This window comes from Acanthochromis polyacanthus, chromosome 4, assembly GCF_021347895.1.
Source record: "Acanthochromis polyacanthus isolate Apoly-LR-REF ecotype Palm Island chromosome 4, KAUST_Apoly_ChrSc, whole genome shotgun sequence".
Lineage (NCBI taxonomy): Eukaryota > Metazoa > Chordata > Actinopteri > Pomacentridae > Acanthochromis > Acanthochromis polyacanthus.
Genome location: NC_067116.1, coordinates 39,775,722 through 39,797,716, shown reverse-complemented (window position 1 = coordinate 39,797,716; position 21,995 = coordinate 39,775,722). Strand labels below are relative to the sequence as shown.

Genomic DNA, 21,995 nt, shown 5'->3' with positions numbered 1-21,995 from the left:
TAAACATCATGTTGTCCTGTTTGAAAATGTGGGTGGGGGGAATATTTTCATAGTGAAACTTCTGATGCCCACATTTTCAACATTTTTTGGGAAATCTCTGAACGTTTTTCGGTGAGAAAAAAAAAAGAAATGTTAAAAATGTTTCTTAAGAACGTTCACAAAAAAAATTAACCAAAATCCAGCAAAATTTATTGCTGTGCAATAGAAACATCTCCGAATAAAAAAAAAATTTATATGAGAGAAAAATATTCTGATTTTACCGAACAGGTCAGACTTTTACAGGAAAATAATATCCAGCAGCTTTAGCACTAACTAGTGATTTAAATGTAGCTGATGAACTTGACTTTGTGTGACAGCTCACATGTCTGAAGTCCAGTACACAGTGTGTTTTTTCTGGAATAATGTATATTTACATGTAATTTATTAAGATACTGCAGTAAATGTGTGCAACTTTCTTGATTTGGACATGTTGATTTGGATCCTGCTGCAGGTATTTAACAAACTCAGAGGAAATATTCCTACAAACAGCTGGAAGCCACAAACTAAAGCTCAGCTTCTGTTAACGCTTTAAGGTGTGTCTGTGTGTGTACGTCAACTGATGTTTATGGAGAGGATGCACAACTGACTGGCTGCTCCTATTTGCACAGTTGTCTAATGCTGTTTTCACTTGCACTCTAACACTGTATGTAGATGCATTCACTGAAGCTTGGACGCTGGAGTGTCAGTGTTTGAACTTCACCTTACAGACCCGGTTTAGTCAGTGACATTTCAGGGGTAGATTCAATCCATAAGTGAAATGTAAAATAAGTGACTGTCTATGGAATAACCATGTTGAAGTCAGTTTTTAGTGGATACATCTTTGACCACAGCTGCAATGTTACTCCTGTGTGGACAGATCTCAGTTAGCACATCTCCAATATTACCAATTCTTCTCTGCAAAACTGTTCAAGCTCAGTCAGGTTGCCACTAAGTTTGTGAGTAAACAGCCCTTTCTAAGTCCAGCTAAAAATTCTCAGTTGAATTCGGGTCTGGGTGCTCATTGTCCACTCCTGAACATTCACCCTGTTGTCTTTATAGTATTTTTGTTTGGCTTTGACTGAATGATTGAAGTCATTTTCTTGCTATAAACCAAATCTTCCCCCATGTTGCTGTCCTGTTGCAGACAGCATCAAGTTGTCCTAAAGGATTTACATGTACTTTGCTGCATTCATTTTCCTTCTATGTTTATAGTCGGCTGTCAAAAACACCATGATGGTGCCACCACCGTGCTTCATGTTTGGGGTGATGTGTTTGTGATAATGTCCAGTGTTTGCTCTTTGACTAACATAGCGTCAAGTCTGATGACTAAAAAGGTCGATTTGGACTCATCATACAAAAGAACCTTCTTCCAGTTGACTTCAGAGTCCTCCACATACCTTCTAGGGAATTTCAGTTGAGATTTAATAGGAGGGTTTTTTTTTTAAATCAGAAATGACTTTCTCTTTGCCATTCTCCGAGCAGCTGTTGTGTGAACAGTCTCTCCTATCTCAGCTGTAGAAGCTTGTAGCTCCTTCAGAGGAGTCATGGCTGTCTTGGTGGCATCCACTTGTCTCTTGTTTGCACAGTAACTCAGTTTTTGAGGACAACCTGCTCAAGGCAGTTTTACATAAGAGCAATATTCCTTCCGTTTCTTAATGATGGATTTGACTGTACTTCAAGGGATTTCCAAGGACTCTGAAATGTTCTTGTATCATCCGCTGACTTAAAATTTTCAATAACCTTTTTATACAGAGTTACTTGGAGTTCTGTCCAGGAGTCCTTATTTACCAGTGACTGGACCCTGCAGATACAGGAGTCTTTATACTACAGTACTTCAGACGCATTTACTGCACTCAGATGATCTCCATTTCAATAATTGGCTGACTTCCAGCACCGATTGGCTGCACCTGTGTTGAATTAGTTGAATATTTTTTAGGAGGTGAACACTTACAGAATACAATAGAATATCATTGTTGGAAATGAAATTAGTCAATAATCTCTTAGTGCGTAAGTAGGTCGTAGGAATTGCTATTAGGTAGGTGATTCACTCATGATTATCGTTACATATATTCGAACAATAAATATTAATTATATGACTCTGTTTTCACTTTGACATGAAAGAGTCTTTACTTGTACAATATTGTCACAAAGCAAAAGTTTGATGATGACTCTGTGTGGAAAAGCAATAAACAGAGGAGACTATACTTTCTTAGGCACTGTATATGTACTATTATTTTAATAAAACTTTGATTCTCACACTTTAATTTTTTCTTAATGAAGAGGACATGATAATTTCCATAAGTTTGTATGATTTATTATGAGATTTCTGTATAATATTCCCATAATGTCCACAGTTTTCACTATCACCTTGAATAATTATAACTTTCTAAGCACTTTTAGAGGCAAAGCTGCAGAGTGCATTCCAGATAAACCTACAGTGAGGCTACTTGTGTGCAGTTTTAATCACATTATTGACTCTGTAGGTCATTCCTCCACATCTGACGCACAGTTGAAGCCCGCATTAGCTCCTGCGGGATCTTTACATCCCTTTGATAATTGATTGTGGACAAACATCTGGCCGCTCCGTGCGGCACATCTGGCCTCTGATCGGCTCCACTTTTATGAAATGTCACCACTGACATTATGCACTGCGGTGGAGGCTGTTCTGCGGGTTGTGTGTGAGTGTGAGTGCGTGAGGGGGGACCGTGCGTGATGATGATGATGTTGCGCGTGACGCCACAAGCAGAGGCAGATCGGCGGAGCAGCAGACAGGACCGGACAGGGCTGAAGAAGCAGCAGCAGCAGCATCCGCACAAGCAGCAGCAGCAGCAGCAGCGCCGCCACAAAGGAGCTCAGTGCTGCTTGAAGCTCGCCTCTGCGCTCCTCTCCTCCAGGGTTTGAGATGCTTCGTCTCGGCGGCAGGATGTGCGGCTCCTCGGCCCTGCTCTCGGTGCTCCTCGCTGGGCTCGCAGCGGCGGCGGCGGCGTCCTCGGACCTGTTTGACAACCAACTGGGCGACATCAATTACTGCAAGAAGCAATGCCAGCTCACCATCAAAAACAAAAGCCCCGCTAAAGTAAGTTATTCCTTTATGCCGTGGCTGAGGGCTCGTCTCTGCAGAGATCGGCTGCGAGCGGACAGCCACATCTACCTCTTCTGCACTGCATTTCACAAATACACCTTATGTTTTAGTTTACATCGAAAAAAAGCCGCTTTTATTTGGGAAAAAGGAGTCAGATGTATGCGTTTGGATCCGTGTGTAATGGCAGACTTCGGGGTTTTTTTCGCTGCATCCCTCTCTGATGCTCCGGCGCATCACTACAGGCCGAAAAATGGATGCAGCTCATTTTGGTCTGCATCTTCAAGGCAAGCCCCCGAAGAAGTGAGCCGCATTCAGGCTCACTTGCGACAAAAGTGCGCCAGTAATTGGCCATTTCTCGATCCGCAGTTGAGATCGGGGCGCGTTGGAGGAGCAGCGAGAGCCATGAAACATTTAATGACAGTTTGCAGCAGCAGCAGCAGCAGCAGCATCTTCCTCCTGCGCAGCCGAGGCCGGACCGTTCCAGGCTAGACCGAGACATGATGGTGGTGATTTATTTTGTGTGTGAGTTTTTTTCTGGGGCTTCGAGCTAAGAATTTCCATTCTCGGATGTTTTTCCTCCCCCCCCCTCCTCCCCCTCTGCCGCCTTCAGGTGTGGTTCAGACATCCTGCAGGGCAACGGGAGCAGAGCTGCAAAACGGATCACAGTCACCTGGTTCATGGAAAACCAACATCTTGCGCATTACTTTCGCCTGCACACCCAGAAAATAACTTTGGAGACGTGGTGAACGCGTTAGAACTCGCATGGTTTGGCATGAACACGTTTCTCTGTGAACCAGTGGAGATGATGAAGAGGCTGTAAATAAAGCGGTCATGGTCGCGGTCAGGGGATGTCTTTGTCTCTCCTGTTCCCAGAAAGCTCACCAGAGGGCGCCGTTTCTTTATTTTGCAGGCGAAATTAAGACATTATGGCAAGAGGAGGTGCAGTAATGTGCATCTCTGCTTCCTCACCACCCCATTATCCTGCACAAGTTGTATCCAACTGGCTCATTACCATCGGGTCTCTCAGTCTGTGGCTGGAAGCTTCTTATAAACACTTTGTGACAGGCCATAATACAACAGCTGCAACATGTCATTAAGAGATGCCATAATCCATCCTTGGCATATTTCTGGAGTTTATCCAGTGCTGCAGGAGACATCTTTAATTTTGTAACCCCCTCTTCTGTCTGTCTGTCTGGTAGGACTCCATAATGAACGCCTGTCACCGTGGCTGTCGCCTCTACTCCATCTGCCAGTTTGTCAACGGCAACGCCGGCTTTAATACCAGCAGGGAGGAGTGTCAGGGAGGTGAGTCAGTGTGTTCATCTTGTCAGCTGGACTGTTTGTTTGAATGATTCTGGTGGTTTTACAGTCCAAAGCTGAAGCCACGGTCCTAAAATGTGTCAAAACAAACCAGAATGGACCGAATTCTCATAAAATTCACATCTAGTCAACATGATATGAAATAAATAGAAGAGAGTATCGTTGTTGTCATTGCAAATGTGCAGTGGAATCAGTCAATATTCTCTCAGTGCATGATAAATAACTACAAATATGCAGGTTTAATATCATATTATCTACTCAGATTGTGTCTTAAAACCTTGAAGGACTGAATATTCTTTTGACAAGACAGAAACATACATTTGATTCATTCATTATGTTTGCTAAAATGTGATTAAAGTTCAGTTGCTAATTGCTCTCTGTGGACCACACATTGAAAAAACTCATATCTCCCTCTGGTGCAACATCAGTGCATTCATATAATGAATATATTGCATGTTTAAAATAACCTGCACACTATTATTTCTTTCTACATATAAAAGTATTTGTGCAGTGTCACTAGAATCTGTGCAAAATCAATGTTTGTTTTGTGCATACAGACTGGCACTGTGTGACATTATTTTCCACATTTATAGGAATCTCTGCATTAGCTGGACTTCTACATTTATTAGAATCTGCACAATATGAACAATAATCATGTATTTTTCTAGTTTTTTTTCCCATAAATGTCTGTACATTTTGCACCATACAGTTTGCTGCAGTAATGCTGCAAATGTCCCACAGTGGGATTAATAAAGGCTTATTTTATCTGTTAAATTCAGAGAAACCTTATACAAGTTGGGGTAAATGTGCAGAACTTCAGGTGAAACTAAACGAATGTTTTGATTCGAGGTTTTCTGGCAGCTACATTAGTTTCTGTTCAGTGGGCCTCCAGCGCTGCTGCAGACCAGCATCAAAGTGTCGAGCAGCACAGCTCTGGTAAACATCGCAGTGTTTCCTGAAAGCTGGCAGGCTCAGTGGGTATTTTCTGGGTGTTTGAGGCTCTTCGCCCTTTTTCAACCGCCGTATTGGAAATCAATGATGTGATTTGCTGTCCAGACAGCAGATGCCCCGTTGCCCCCCAGTTTCAGTAACGGCAACGTGGAGCGAATTGTCTCCGCGGGGGCCGACAGAAGCAACGTCTCCCCCTCACATCTTTGTTTTTCTTCCCACGTAAACAGCCTGTACCTGTTTTATTGCTTCTCCTCTGCTGCCCAGCTGACTGTAGCGCATCGTGCCCACTCTGCTTTGTGCTTCTTCTTTCTTTTTTTACTCCTTCATCTGTGCTGTCGATTTCTTATTCATCTTTTCCTATTAGAAAATCACACCTATTTTGTCATTCTTCACCGCTGTCTCCTTCTGTTGCTCTTTCTGCAGCCTGCCAGGAGGCCTACATTAAGCTGCTGGAGCAGGAGGCCTGCTGCACCGGCTGTGCTAGCCAGCCTTCTGAACCTGAGATCAAGAGGAGGAAGGTGAGGAAAGACCACTCAATGGCTGCACACACACACTCCGTAAAAGCAGCTGTAAGGTCCAGTGTGACTCCAAGTGTCTGAATCTTAATATCTCTGTTAAAAACACAAATGTGTACACAAACTGAAGCACAAAGAAACACATTCTTCGGTTGTTTCCTGCAGCTGAGGGCCATGACTCTCCGCCCAAAGCCTCCCTCTGTCATGGAGGCTGTTTCCAGTTGGTGCAACGACATCGTCAGCTCCGCTCAGAGCTTCATCTCTTCTACCTGGACCTTCTACCTGCAGGCCGATGATGGCAAAGTTGTGGTTTTCCAGGTAAGACGCAACTTAGTAAATATTCTGGACAGGCAGGGTTTGGATTCAGGGATTTGAGGAGTGACTGTTGATTAAAAATAAAATAAATAAAATATATATATATATATATATATATATATATATATTTGTCTCTTATCAGTAAGTCTGCAAAATATATATCATTTCCATATTGACACTGCAATGTGTGTGGTGTGAAGTTAGGCAAATTAGTTTAGACCGGTTACCCTGACTACTTTTGCTTTTTGATACAGAAAGAAATCTTGCACAGTTCCTTGTCTAATCTACAGGAGAAGTCTGATAGAACAGCATTTACTCTTAATTTACGGGTTCTTGGCTACACTAAATGTTTACAAGACACAGTTTGTTGACATGCAGCTTCCGTATATGCACAGCAAAATCAGCAAGGAACAGGAGAGAAACACTAAAAAGGAAGACTTATTTCCAAAAAGAAACAAAACTTCAGCTGTATGGAACTGTTTTAGCTAAGGAAAGGATGATGTTCAGCAAAAACAGGTGTTGTCTTGTAATTTTTGCCACTGCATGAGGCAAGACAACAAATTTGTGGCACCACAAAGCCACTATAAGCAGCTGTTCAAGTCATCTGGTGAAAACTACTGTATTTCTTTGATATTGCTATATATGTGACTTCTCTGGCATTTGTTTAATATCTGATATGTCCTCGGATTTGGATCATTGGGTGCTTATAAATGGTCTTGCTCCATTCACTCTACACATCGACCAAACAGTAGTGCTTATGTATCGCATCGTATCGCATCGTATCGCATCGTATCGCATCGTATCGCATCGTATCGCATCGTATCGCATCGTATCGTATCGTATCGTATCACATCGCAGGCACACAAACAAAACATTGCAGTGTAAATTTCATGCCAACATTGTGCACTTCTACCCATCAGTCCATTCTATCTTTATCATTTATAGATACTCCTTACAGTTATATGTGTGCAAAAATTCTTATTCAAACATATCTATGCTTGATATTTTATATAACCTGATTAAGTTTTAACCTAAACTTTTCAGATTCGCTAGATGTGATGTGTTTCTGTACGCTGCAGAAGTTTGTTTGTGATACTCAACAGGAAAAACTGTACAGTTTGGATGAGCAGCAATGATGTGCTTATTATATGAACTGGAGGACTGGGGTCTTGCTCAGATGACATTAGGTGTGAGGATACATCTGGACGGGTTTTCTGTCGGTCACAAATGCTGCCTGCCTACAAAAATGTTGTAAAAATCTTCAGAAATGTGATTTCTAGAACCTGCAGTGGAGAAAGAGCAGCACTTTTGACCATTTTAAAGTAAATCTTACATCCGTTCAACACATTTTATATGAAATCTTAACAGTAAAAGCAGTTTAAACCGTGCTGGTGTGAATACTAGGGCAAGAATATTTCTATGTCTTGTGTGAATCAGAATTAATTCAAGTGCCAAATGCTTCACAGCTGCATTTAATGCTGCATATAGTATGCTGTATATGTATGTGTGTGTGTGTGTGGCCCACTGACTCATGATGGTGTAAAATTATCAAATGAATCCCTGCAGTGATTTTACACATCATGTGTTTTTAATGGGAGGTTAAGAGCGAGCCAGCAGGCCCTTATAGATTATTAGTTAAGCTCACCTCTGCTGCTTGTTAAGATTCTGAAATATATCATCGTGATACGCTGCAGCAGAGTTTGGGTGTCTGCCAGCAGATCTCACAGCCCATTTCCGAGTCGGTGCATCTGTGAAGGTTGAGTGAACAAGGGCACGCAGTGGGACGGAGGAAAGGTGGTTCAATTCAGAGAGCTACAAATGATTTTCCTTTCAGTTCTCTCAGCACTTTAATTGTTTATAAATGTCCTTTTAAATGATGTCACTGGGCCTGCGGACATGCATATTTGATAAGCGAGGCACTTCCGGATAGAAGCACGCTGCAAGATTTAACAGAGAACGAACTCTGCCGAAGAATAAAGTTCTGGATGTGACAAATAAATGTTCACGAGTAATTCTGTGAAGAGATGAACCGAAAGAACTTGACACACTGTTAATGCCACGTCTTTATTTCCCGACAGTGGAGCCGCTCAAGCATGAATTTTAGCAGAAAGGCTGTAAGACTGAGAAAAAGCAGATTGTATTTTTACTCTGTATACTTCACTCAATGTTTTTTTAACAGTTAAGTGTGTCTTAGTGAGCAATCTACAGATAATTTTACAGACTGTTCAGGTTTTGTGAAATTATAGATAAGTACAATCACATAAAAAGTATAAATTTAGCTGTTAAGAAAACAGATAAAAACTGTACGTAATATCCACGTGAAAGATCTGTATTTTTATAAATACTAATCAATTCTTTTACAATGTTTGACTATAAAACTAGCAATTCATTTACTATATTTAAATCATAAAAAATCGAATTATTTTACGGATATTTGTTGTCATTTGAAAGAAAAAGTGTGTATGTTTAGAACTGAAAAATTGGTAAAAAAAATTAGTTGCCTCGTATTTTATAGATTTCCCTCTTTTATGGACAAAAAAATAAATTATGCTTTCATCATCACAAATGATACTTCCATATTTTTCAGCATTTTACTGCAAAATTATTATTATTTGTTTAACTTTACTGGGCTTGGCATGTAATCATTTTACAAATGTGGGTCATATTTTTGAGTGAAAATTATATATGATGATTAAAAAATGATTTTTGTTTTTTAAAGCAGATTTTCTCTGTTACCAAAAAATAACTAAAGCTGTATGAAATCTGCATTGTGCAAATATCTTTTTTTTCTTTTACAACAGTGTGTGACCATAAAATTACACTGTTGCTGTATTTAAATTAGCAAAAATCATTCTTTTAGAGATATTTTCTTATTTTTTTAAATTGATTTAGCATTTTTTTAACATTGCAGTATTCCACAGTTTTAAAATGTTTTTAGAGAGTTCGTTTTACAGTGTAGCTCCAATTCGGAAGTTCTCATTTTTCACCATTTTTACTAATCTCTCATTAACAGCTTGGCTTGTTTCAGGACTTTGAATCTGATGCAGGTTTTGATTTAGATTCAGATAAAACAACATTTACGTTCTTTGCTATTGAAAGAGTAAATTTAGAGTTTGGTGCAGCTTTGGCAGAGGTACGTGCTGACGTTTGTGCCCTTTTAGTCGAGCTCATGATTCGTTTTGCTAAAGTCAACACAGTAAACCATCTATACATTAAAGCTATAAAAAGATTTGGTTTGTCTGACCTCCAAACTATCCAACCATATCCTCTGAAAAAGAAAAAGAAACCTGCGTCTCCGTTAAGCGTTTTCCCCTTTGAATAAGTGACTTTGATGGCTATTTTAGCTCCATAATTAAAGGCTTCAATAGGAAATGATAGTATTTATGAACCTAACCCATACGCACAGCCTCGCTTACATGTCAGAATTCACGATTAGGTATAAAAATCTGGGACTGTAAACCTCCACATCGTATGCAGAGCAGCAGAAGATGAAATTACCAACATTTCTTTCTGAGTCGATGATGGATGTTTGCTCTTTATGGCAGTGACGTGCAGATGGAAGCAGTGAGGGGAAGCCGGGCTCCACGGGGCAGAGAGGAGACGATCAGGCCAGTGTTTAGTGGGCAGCTGGCAAACCGCCACCGACTTGACAGATTGACTCACAGAGTATTGAAACAACAGAAAAAGTCCAGCTAAGTTGAGGGACAGCGGAGGAGGGGGGGAGAAAAACAAGCCGGCGCTGCCTGAAATACAAATTATGTGGATCTCCGTAAAGAGCTGACTGCTCATATGTGCCAATCAGTGCGTTTTTGTGACCTCATGCTGTGAGAATGAGTGTGTGTGCAGCCTCAAGCGTCATGAAAACAAACAGGAAGCTACCATTTCAGGGTGGAGTAAAAGTCACTTTCAGGTCACTGCCGAGGTTTCGAGGGGAAGACTTGTAATTTTGAGGAAATACTGATGAAACACAACTTTCCCCGCCTCACCACCGCGCAGTTAATTTGACAGCTCGGGCCGTGATGGCGCGGCGGCGTGAAAGTGTTGGCGACCAAAGTAAATCGATTAAAGGCCTCCTCCAGCCGAGTGTGAGAGAGCCGGCCTGCAGAGCAAATTGAACTCGGTGTCTGGCTGAAGAGAGAAGTCGCTGCCCTGTTTGTTCTTCGTGATTGCATTAGTCATTCTGCCCCAAACGAATTTTTAAAACAGAAGGAAAAAAAAAAGCCTGAACAGAGCACAGAGAATTGGTAATAGAAAAATGTCTGAAGGCCGTGTGAAGCTGAGTTATCGTGCTTTATAAGTCAGATGTTGCTGTGTTGTTTACTCATCCAGCAACAGGAGACACAACATACTCAGTATGCAAATATGAATCGTGATGGCAAAAACTCTGCTTTCCATCGTCTATGTTAAATTTAGAGGATGAATACTGTCTTTCTTTTAGCCTCAACAAAGCCTATAAAAACCAATAAACTGCCTCAAGCGCATTGTTCAAACTGAATATACAAATCTCTAAAATTCCTGTCCAGAAACATTTTTAATCACATTCCACAAACTTTTTTTTTTTTCCCACAAATGTTATTAAAACAGGGGTCAGCCGTGTATTTAAATAGGATGACTTTCAGTGGTGGATTTAGTGTGTTTAATGACTCACGATGGCTGTTCATCCTAATAAAACATCACGTCACCCCCTTCAGCAGCTGTTTTTAATACTTTTTGGACAAAGATTGAACTCTAAAGCCCAGAGGAATGAGATTTATCAGCAAAATACAGAAATATTACCACGATTTTTTTGTCTCATTATTCTGTTTAGTTTCATCTATTAGTCCAGTTAACTCTACATATTTGCCAAATGTACTATACAAGTCTTCCTTGCGCAGTTTTACGACTCTATGCGGATGACAATTGCTGTTACATTTCGGATTGTACGTCTCGTTTTCGTCAACGCAATATCTCAGAAATGCCCTGTGGGAACTTCTTGAATATTGTTGCACAAATGTTCACTTCAACTCAACAAAACTGATTAGAATTTGGTCACTGTGACCTCATGAAACATGTTTTTAGACGAATTTATAGGCACACAAATGTCTGATGGGACAAAATGATGAAGTGATGACATTTTATATCCAAAAGGTCAAGTGCCAGCTTCACTATGCCATCATAATGTTCTGCAAAAACTCTTTTTCTGTCCATTATCCAGCACCATAACAGGAACAGAAGGGAAAACTAATGGCAATATTTCTCATTTGGTTGGATAATGAATTGGTGACACTGTGTTCCCGCCTCCATAGATGCTTGCACCTTTTTTAGAATTTTTAGCGTTTTTTGCAGCAAAATCCACGTTTGAAGCATCGTCTGCAGTCCTCGCTCAAACTTTGTTTTGTCAGAATCAGATTTAATGGCCAATTATATGAACAAATACAAGGAATTTGACTGTTATTTGTCATTGTCATTTATTGTCATTTCCTCAGTATTATGCACTTTATAGTTCTCACTACAAATATTACATGTGTCACGACAAAAGCGTATGTACACTGAAACTTATACACCTTTATGTTTTAATGTTAATGCACAGTCAGTAGGACTTCAGATGCACTTTATTTGAATTCCCAGTATTAAGATGTATTGATATATGATGCATGCAATCTTTTAATGAGACCTAATTTTCATGAGAGGTTAACATTAATTTGCCACCTTTTATCCAATGCAGCATAAACAATCTGTATCCGAGACCAAACTCAACTAAAAAAGGGCCATTTTACTGACTGAAACTCCCTGGCAGAGACATTTTTGAACTCTCAAACCCCTCTTTCCCTCTCCCTCGGTAAGCTGGAGCACCCTTTGTGCTGCCTCTCATAATGCATGACAGATGCAGATCAGGCTGTGCTCGTTTTGATGGTTAGATCATCTGAGTCTGCGGCAAACGAGAAGCCTCCCCCTCACATCTCCCCTCACCTCTGCCTAAACTTCACACTGGAGCTGCATCTGGTTTCAATGCACCCAGTCAGAAAGCACTGCTTCGCGAGGGGCAATAAGACCAGTTGTGAAATAACTTCTAAGTGTTTTGGGAAGCAGACTAACGAAGCGTGTCTCCTCAGTGACTTCAGTGTGGTGCAGAGCTGCAGCATCATGCAACAGACCTAAAATAAAGTAATGAATCAAAGTGAGAATTAACACTTTCCCACATTATAGTATCGGACACGGCAAGACGTTTCAAAGCCTGTTTATCTGGTTAAGTGTGAGAACCTATAAATACCCCAGAGGGTGACACTACTGCAGATATTGTGCTGTTCTAAATAGGTATGTGTTGTTGCTGAGGCCAGCAGTAGTATTGTTACAACGGCTGCTGCTGTGGTGGAGGGAGGGTCAGCAGTAGGGAACCAAAATCCTCTTTTAATGAGTTCTCCAAGGGAACCCGAAACACTGCACACATAAAGAAACACACAACGGTGCAAACACTGACAGCAGGCTTCGTGTGTGTGTGTGTGTGTGTGTGTGTGTGTGTGTGTGTGTGTGTGTGTGTGTGTGTGTGTGTGTGTGTGTGTGTGTGTGTGTGTGTGTGTGTGTGTGTGTGTGTGTGTGTGTGTGTGTGTGTGTGTGTGTGTGTGTGTGTGTGTGTGTGTGTGTGTGTGTGTGTGTGTGTGTGTGTGTAGAAGTTGTTTTAAAAGCCATTTTTCACAGATGCTGTCCCAGTGCAAGGGTTTTGTGGTAAGCTGATTTGGGTGCGTGAGAAAGAGACACCCAGACATGTTGAGCAGAGTGGGGGAAAAAACAACAGCAGTGATTACTTTCAGGGCAATTTGATTAGGCTATACACCATATTAAATGCTCGCAATTAGATGAAAATACAGTTGTCATTTAGCCTGGGATTGCAGCGTGAATTCTGAGATATTCGTTGTACTGAACAGAGAAATAGGCTTTAATCATGTGGGGTGAGCTGGCAGACTATCGCTTGAAGCTGAATCTTTAGCAGTTGCGAGGCTGTAGGTCAGTTTGAGGTAAATACAGACTTCTGACTTTTCTGCAACGTATCATAACTACAGTAACTAACAGTATTCACCCTTTCTTGGAAGTTTTTCCTTTTATTGTTTCTCAACATTAAATCATGGTCAATTTAGTTTGGCTTTTTTGACAAGAAGGTACTAAAAGACTGTTTTGCGTCAAAGTGAACACTGATTTATATAAGGCAGTGCCACTTAATTAACAAAACAAAACATTAAATAAGTGACTGCACAAGTATTCACCTTCTTCAAGTCAGTATTAAGCAGATGCATCTTTGGTTGCCGTTACATCGAGCCTGTGTGGATAAATCGACCTTGCACATCTGAGCATTGCAGTTTTACCCCATTATTTTGAACAAACTGCTTAAAATCTGTCAGGCTACACAGGGATCGTGATCAAACCACAATCTTCAAGTCCAGCCACAAATCCTCAGTTGTATTGAGGTCTGACTCGTCCACTCTTGAACATTCACCTGTGTGCCTTTGGTGGTACACCTCGAGTCATTATCTTGCTAGGAAACAAGTCTTCTTCCTAGTGGCAGTTCTCTTGCAGTCTGCATCAGGTTGTCCTCGAGGAATTCTCTGCTTTGCTACATTAATTTTGCCCTCTACCTTTAAAAACCTTCCAGAGCCTGCTGCTACCACCATGCTTCATGGTTGGGATGGTGTGTTTATGATGACGTGCAGTGCCTGGTGTCTGCCAAACATAGCATTTAGTCTGTTGGCCAAAATCTTCAATTTTGACCTCATCAGACCAAAGGACCTTCTTCCAGCTGACTACATGAGTTTCCTACATAGCTTCTGGTGAACTATAGTCCAGATTAAATGTGATTTTTTTTTTCAACCATGACTTTCTCTTTGCATCCCTGCTATGAAGACTTCACTAGTGAAGAACAGACAACAGTTGTATGAAGAGTCTCTCTGATCTCAGCTGTAGAAGCTCGTAACTCCTTCAGAGGAGTCATCGGTGTCTTGGTGACCTCCATCACTAGTGTCTTTCTTGCAAGGACACTACATTTTTGAGGACAAACTGCTCTGTGCTAGCCTAGCCACGCTAGACCCAGCTCTGAAGACACAAGGGTCTAGTTACCCTCGGCAGGGAGGGAGGCGGGCTAAAAGGTTGTCTTTCAAATCACTCTGCAGCAATTGGGTAGGTATACAACCAATCAGTGCAACGAATAGGCTGACGTAGTTCCTCGAGCGCCGGAAATCAGAGGATGCGGGAGTTCGGTGAAGCCTTATTTATACAGTCAATGGGTAAAGCTCAAGTATATTACAGACATGTTAACAGAAAGATTATTCAGAGTCGGTGCTAATGGAGCTCAACGACTGTTGTCGTTTTTGTTGTCGACCCTGGCAGAGAATTAAATTCGTTGCCGTGGGTTGTCTAGCACGGCTAGGCTAGTTGTTTCCGGTTGTTTCTGTCAGAATCGTCGCGCCTCTGTCGTCACTTAGTTACGCCCGCCTTCTGACTCTACACTTCATGGTGATTGGTCCGGCCAGTTTTAGGAGCATCCAACCTCGAGCCTTACGGAGGGTAACTAGACCCACCCTGGCAGAGAATTAAATTCGTTGCCGTGGGTTGTCTAGCGCGGCTAGGCTAGCTCTGTCCCACATTAATTCATTTCTTAAAGATAGATTTAACCATGCTCCAAAGGATATTCGGTAACTTTGAAGTTTTCTTGTTTTATCCTCTGACTCACGCTTTTCAATAACCTTTTCACTGAGTTGCTTGCAGTTGTCTTTTTTTCTTCATGGTGTAGTTTTGTCCAGGAATGCTGATTCACCAGTGACTGAACCTTCCAGATACAGACATCTTTCTAATACAATCACTGAGACACATTCACTGCACTCACTCGATCTCCATTTGACTCATTGTGTGACTTCTAGCACTAATTTTCTGCACCTGTGTTGAACTAGGTGAATCACTTTAAAGGGGGGTAAATGCTCGATTAATTAACATTATTTAGTAGAAATATGTTTTCACGTTGACAAATTAAATTGATGATGATTCCTTGTTGAAAAGCAATTAAAGGGGAAAACGTCTGAGGATGGTGAATACTTTTAATAGAAACTACCATGCTGTGCTGTCTGAAGCTATTTCTTGGATGACAAATGGTGGAAATGTGGACATTTGAGTGTCTGGCTACAACCCTAACTGCCATCATCCAGCATGCCAACAGCAATCTGTCATCTGTCATCTGTGGCTTTGTGTCATTTAAATAAAACTGCATTTTAAGGAGGCTTTTTATAGTCTCTGGTAAAGAGGAGTGCCTCTGTTCTGCTCCCACCATCTGATCATTGTGCTTTAAAGCCACATCTGACTAACTCAAAACCCAAAATGTGTGACGAGCTAAACAGCTCAGTGACTTTTCTGGCTGAATTGGCTGAAATTTTCAATATAAACATTTGCTTTTCTATTTTTTTTTTTGAAAGTTTCAGTGATTCTGCTTTTATATTTTTGTTCAATGTATAAAACATTTTTGTTTTCATCTTACTGTCAGTCAAAATGTGCATAAATATAATCTTAGTGCTTAATAATTCTTAATAATACTGAACTCGCTGAGATTACTACCAGTTTACTCAGCTATTCTCACTTCATTAGTGATGAGTGTAACAATTTCAACCACATGAATGAATGAATAATTTGCTCTTTTAAGATTAGTAATAGTATTTTTTCTGCCCTGCTTTTAGTTACAAGTGAAGTTTGCTGCTACTCTGATGTCTGAAGGCCAAATAAAGAGAGCTACAAAATGGTTAGCCTAGCTTAGCGTATAAACTGAAAATAGCTACCCTGGCTCCCTTGAAACCTCCAAAGCTATTAATTAACAGACAAAACCACAGCTAGTTGTTTTTGTTTCTCTCTGTTCCCGTTGATTTTCCCACCAACTGTTCCTAGTTGGAGCTCCTCTGTGGTTTCCTCTATCGCTGGTAAACAAACTCTTTCTCATCAGTGCTGCTGGTGAACTGCTGTGGCGAATTTTCTGTCACCATGGCTCAACATTGCTTGTGCTGTTGGGGTTTTTGTTTCCTCCTCAGAGCCAGCCAGAGATGGAGTACACATTGCCCGAGCTGCAGGCTCCTCGGTCCAACGTGGCCGACAAACCCTGGCCTCAGGTCCACTCTCACACCCAGCGACCCCACGGTGAGAGCGCAGCGTTCAGCTCATGATGCTGCTGCAATGTTCCCTCCTTACATGTCTCAAACTAATTAGCATTCGACTGAAATATGTTTTTTAAACTATGCTGCAGGTGTGAGGGGACACGGAGAAAAGGGAGCAGCTAAAGCAGCAGGTAAAGGGAAGCATCCGGTCCAGCACACAGAGGATCCAACAGCCGAGCACGACTTCCTGGGATGCATGTCAAGGTGAGCTGGAACTTCACAGTAAAACTAAAAGAAGATTTTTCTTTGAATTTTTAAAATATTTTACTAGTATTTTACAGATATTCAGTTTTATCATATTCCAAATAATGACTGGTAGCATCTAAGAATAAAGTACAGGAAAATAAAACTGTAAATATTGTCCACATTAAAAATCTGTTCTCTTTTATTTTTTACTCGTTTGACCATAGCATTTCACTGTTTTACTCTTATTTAAATCAATACTAAAATATCATTACTTGTCCGAAATAAAATGATCTATATCAACAACAGAAAAATGAAAAAGAAGATTCTGTTTTGTTAAATTACAAATAAAGTCTAGTAGCATTCCAGAAAAAAAGTATTAACTCACATGTTGACTGTAAAAAAAACAAAAAAAAACAGGCCAAGATACAGATGTAAATGATGTCCACATCAAAAATCTGTATTTTTACAAATAGCAACTCATTCTTTTAAAGGCTGTGACAGTATTTAAATCAGAAAAAAACAACATTATTGGCAGATGATTTGAAAGAAAATCCATAGAAATTAATAAATTTAAAATTTTAAATATTTTTGACTTTATTACAGATTATTTGTTCTGTTAAATTACAGATATGTCATAAAATTACAAGATAAAGTTTTTATTTTACAAAAACAGGCCAAAATTGTGCATAATGTCCACATCACAATCTGTATTTATATAAAGAGTAATTAATTAAAAAAATAAAATTACACATTTTTACAGTATTTAAAACAGAAAACATTATTTTCGAGATATTTGCCATAATTTTAGAGAAAAATATGTATATTAATGATTTAAAAAATTCTAAATAAATTCAGTAATATTTTTGACTCTTTTGCAGAGTATTCGTTCTGTTAAATTACAGCTAATATCTAGTAAAATTATGAGAAAAGAGTATCATTTCACAGAAAAACTGCCCATACTGTACATAATGTCCATAGCTATTTTTTTTTCACAAACCAGAATTTGTTCTTGTGCAATGTTTGACCATAAAATTATGAGGTTTTACAGGATTTAAATCCACTACAAATGCAGATATGTGCTGTTATTTTCACCTTTTCTTACAGCTGTTTTTAAAATATTGCAGTTTCATAAAATATTTTCTTCTTACACCCTTGCAGCCAGATTTTCACGGTACTTTATGGGATTGTATTTTTTAAAAGTGTAGTATTATGCAAAAAAAATTGAGAGTTATATTATACAATTAGGATTTTTCTCCTACATTTTCCTTTGCATTACTACCTTTTAATTTTCCTTTCATGTTCTGAAACAAACCCGATGTTTCCCTGTTGGTGCAGTTTAATGTCTCCATTAAAATCAGTCCTCAGAGACTTGTAATTTACATGAGACTGCGAATCCACCACAGCTGACATGTCTGCTTTTTTACTGTCAGAGTGACGTTAGTATTGTATTATTTGGCAACGCTTGCTTTTCAGATCAGTCCACACTTTCTTTCTTTCTTTCTTTTTTTTTTCTGCTTGCAGTGATATTTTAACTGACAAAGACAGATGTGGGCATAATGTTCACCGAGATGGATTATCTGACTCACTGGTGAATTTAACAAAATCCACTGATCTGAACTGCGGAAAAAAACCACCGAAATTTAAATCAGCATACTTTTAAAAGTATGCTTGTCGTGAATTTGTGTATACTACAAGCCTACTTTGTCACATATTTATGTTTGGTTAATTCTGCTTGATGATGACTCGATAATTAGTCTCCAACCGCCGTCATTTTCACTCCCGTCTCTTCTTGTTCTCGTCTCGCTCTTCCATTCTGCAGACGTTCAGGACTTCCGCGGTGGATTTTAGCTGCTTGTCTCTTCCTGTCCATCATGGTCATGTTGTGGCTCAGCTGTGCCAGCCTTGTCACCGCGCCGGAGCAGCACATCAAGACGCAGGTACGAACTGAAAAACAAATTACTTAATGTGCACCTGCTCTGTCTGGGCTTTGCTCTTGAGCTTTTTTTTTTTTTTTTTTTAATATATTTCTCTCTGAAAAATGATGGAGCTGCACCTTTACAGACCTGTGCACAAACTGCTTTATTCTGAATGTGGCACTGATTTCAGGGAAGAAGATTACTCTGATAATAGATTCTTATCAGAATTTTCCATCTATAACCACCAGCAGGCTGTATTATGGCCCTTCCTTTCAGTTGATTAAATCCCTTTGCAGCCATCTGAGGGTGTATTTCATCCTCAGTCTCTCATTTGACTGACGTGCATTGTCAAACCGCGGTTACACAACGTGCATTTATTGTGATTATGCTGTTTAAATCTTGTGATATCAGGCAGAAACAAAATAACCCTACATATGTTTAGTGCACCACTCCAGTGAATGATGTCTCTTTGGTTGGTTCTGTGCTGTATGCTGCAGTACTACACACTGTTTTTGGTTTTTTTTGGATTTTATGTAATAGAAATCAGCCTCATCTGTTGCGACAGATCCATGAAAAAACATCAGATAACATTCCTATCTGCTCTTTACATCACTGAAGCTGTCTGCTCCTATCAGTCGCCTCTGTATCCTCATCAGAGGCTCTGGGTTACCGGGGCAACAGATTTGCACATCATCTTCGTTCTTAGAGATCTGAAAAAAAGGGGCTTTTAAATGACAACAGTGCACAAACTTATTAGAGTCACTGTCAGTTATGCAACGATGTAAAGCCTTAAAATGGACTGTTCTTTCTTTTTAAATGACTGTTTCATGCAGCTAAATTGAACTCAGTTTAGTCGTGTTTGTTTATTGTTTTGTGTCTTTTTAGCTGAGTATCAACGGAGATAAAGAGTTTCTGGACAATGCCCAAAAAGTGAACCCGTACCACCTGAGTCCAGTGATCGCCGTCACCGTGAAACAGTCGGAGGAGATCCAGGAAGCCGGACCGCTGCCGGTGAAAGTGGACCTCAACAAAACGTGTGTTTAGGGAGGGGCAGTGGCTGAGCTGCTGTCTTTGTTTTTCCTCGTTAAACATGTCTACACTCTGCAACGAACAGGGGTGAAACAAACACATTAGTCAGCGGGATTTTTAAAAAGCATATTCTTAAGAGCATGGCACCCTCGTTTAAAAATGATCTGAAACATCTAGCTTGTGTCAGTCAAACAGGGTTTTCTTTCAGTCAGCTACATCTCCAGTGCATTTCATCTACTTGTACAGTCCAGACTTCTTTAAGTTCGTCCTCAGATTATCCTTACTGATCGGCAGCGCTCTGAGAAGACGAGCAATGAGGACAAATTACCGCTGAGAGCTTTCATATCAATTTCACGTCTGGCCCAGACAGAAGAAGATACGCACTGAACTTCATCTGAGATTTAATTTTCCTCGTTCTCGCAGAGTGTTTGGATTAATTAATAGCTTGCTCAGAGCGCAGAGATGGAGATAGAACAGGCAGGGAGGAAAGGACGATGAATGAAAGGTGAGCAGAAGTACACAGAAACCGATACCACAGCTTACAGTTTATGATCAACATTATGAGCTGCCTTTTAATGCTGTCTCAGAATTGGCTTCAATATTTTAAGAAAAATCACGTTTTCCTGACTAAATTTGTCGCCTTTACTGCTGCGTGTGCGTGAAAGCCGGATGCTCTGTTTGAGAATGAGCAAAACTAAACCCTTTATTTATTTTCTTCTCTATTTATTCAGATCCTTCGACATGTTAAATAGTGTTATTGCAGTGCCATGTACAGTTAATTCATCATACAAATGTAATTGCTCTGTATGTAAATTACACAGGTTGGGAGACACACAGAAGGAAGATTGCACCTATTGCTGTATTATTATGATTATTATATTATTGCTCTTATATCACTTCAAGAGTTCTTAGCTGTTATATGTGCCATGTGCTTTCTAATAGCTGACTATTTTGTATGTCCTAGGAGCACATACTGAAGGATAACCTCTGTAACAATGTGTAATGCAAAGCTTTTAAGATAGACCTTTGTTATTGAGCAGAGTTGCACAGTCTTAGAGAAGATTCTTTCCGTTTTCCTCTCAGTGCTTTCGATGTCCTGTAACGCTCTTTTAATCCAGGCTATGTAGACATTAAAACCGTGCATGCAAGTGATTCTTTGATAGTTTATCTTAACCGCTCGCCATGCCAGTATGGCACAAACTCTACTGTAGACTTGTGATTTTTGTGTTAATATTTACCGTAAAAAAACGTTGAAATAGAATGTGTACTGATGAATGACCTCATGATTTACAGGAGGGGACTCTGTAGTATGAAAAAGCCATTCAATACAATAGCTGTACTGGTTCAATCTGAAGGTGTCACGAGGAGTTTCAAACTGTATTGTTTCCTTTTTACTGGTCTTGTTTATTTTCAATGAAATGATACTTACAACATGATGAAATAAAATGTTTTCACTGTAAATAAATGAGAAGCAAGTGAGTTTTTTTAAATGTAAAAAGAAGAATTTTAATGCATACTGTAAGTTGGCACAGATGTTCACATATGTGAAACATTTCCCCCCTTTGACGATAAACATAAAGCAGAAGAAGAAGTGTAGCTCCACTAGCAAGGACCACACCATCAGTTTGAAGCTTGATTGTTTATTGGATGCAAAGGATCATTATGTCGGTGATGACTGAGCTGTGTGGGAGATCACACCTTATCAGGATAGTTGGAAATCAGCAGCAGCTAAAAGCCACCTATAAGAAAAAAACAAGAGTGGGCTAAACATAGGTCTCAAGGGTTGGAGCGAATGAGAAGTGGATACACTTGAGGCTGCTGGCCCAGAACCCCTCGGCTGGAAGATGCATCAGTGCAGAAGGACTGGCCAGAGAACATGCTAGAATTCTAGATGCCGTCAGGACTTCCTCCAAGTGAAAGAGGAATCAGTATCAGAGTGTGACTTGACTGGTCTCTGTAGCAAATTGAAGGCTGGAAAGTAAAACATGCTGAAATTTTTTCTAGGTTGTATACAGTGCAATAGTGATTTGTATAAGCTGAGGTGTGAATCTAGTCTGAAGTATGTGATGATCATGGATTGCCCACTTGATAAGTTTGGCTTTGTTTGAATAGACTGGGTGGTCTTTGGAGATGGAGAAAGGTCGAGACAAGACGGTAAAATGATGGTGTAGACTGAACTTGACTCGTCAGCTGATGTTGCGATGGATTCTGTGCGTCACAGGAACAAGAGAAAGCCAACAGAACATTGATCACAGAGTGTCGGATAGAGGTTGAGAAGTAGGACGTTGTAATGTATTGATGAATTAAGATACGAGGACAGATGTTGGTGGAAGGTGACCATGATTAATCAATTAGGCTCCAGAGGTATTGTGGGAATTTCAAGTCCCAGATGGAGGTGAATGATACGAGATGGATCTGGATAATGCAGCTGCATCTAAAGACGTAAAGAATCTATTACAGACGGAATGAAGGGAGTCAGTGATGTCGTTGCAGTGGTTCAAAAGTG

The 21,995-nt window shown here is 40.1% G+C and overlaps 1 protein-coding gene across 1 annotated transcript; it reads left to right on the top strand.

Moving 5' to 3' along the window:
• Positions 1-2,757: 2,757 nt before the first annotated feature.
• On the top strand, positions 2,758-20,954 carry tmem59l (transmembrane protein 59-like). The gene is made up of 8 exons (XM_022205824.2): positions 2,758-3,094; positions 4,300-4,405; positions 5,795-5,889; positions 6,052-6,204; positions 16,236-16,341; positions 16,448-16,562; positions 18,364-18,481; positions 19,346-20,954. The coding sequence occupies exons 1-8, from the start codon at positions 2,921-2,923 to the stop codon at positions 19,502-19,504; spliced, it is 1,026 nt and encodes a 341-aa protein (XP_022061516.1). The 5' UTR covers positions 2,758-2,920; the 3' UTR covers positions 19,505-20,954.
• Positions 20,955-21,995: the final 1,041 nt, after the last annotated feature.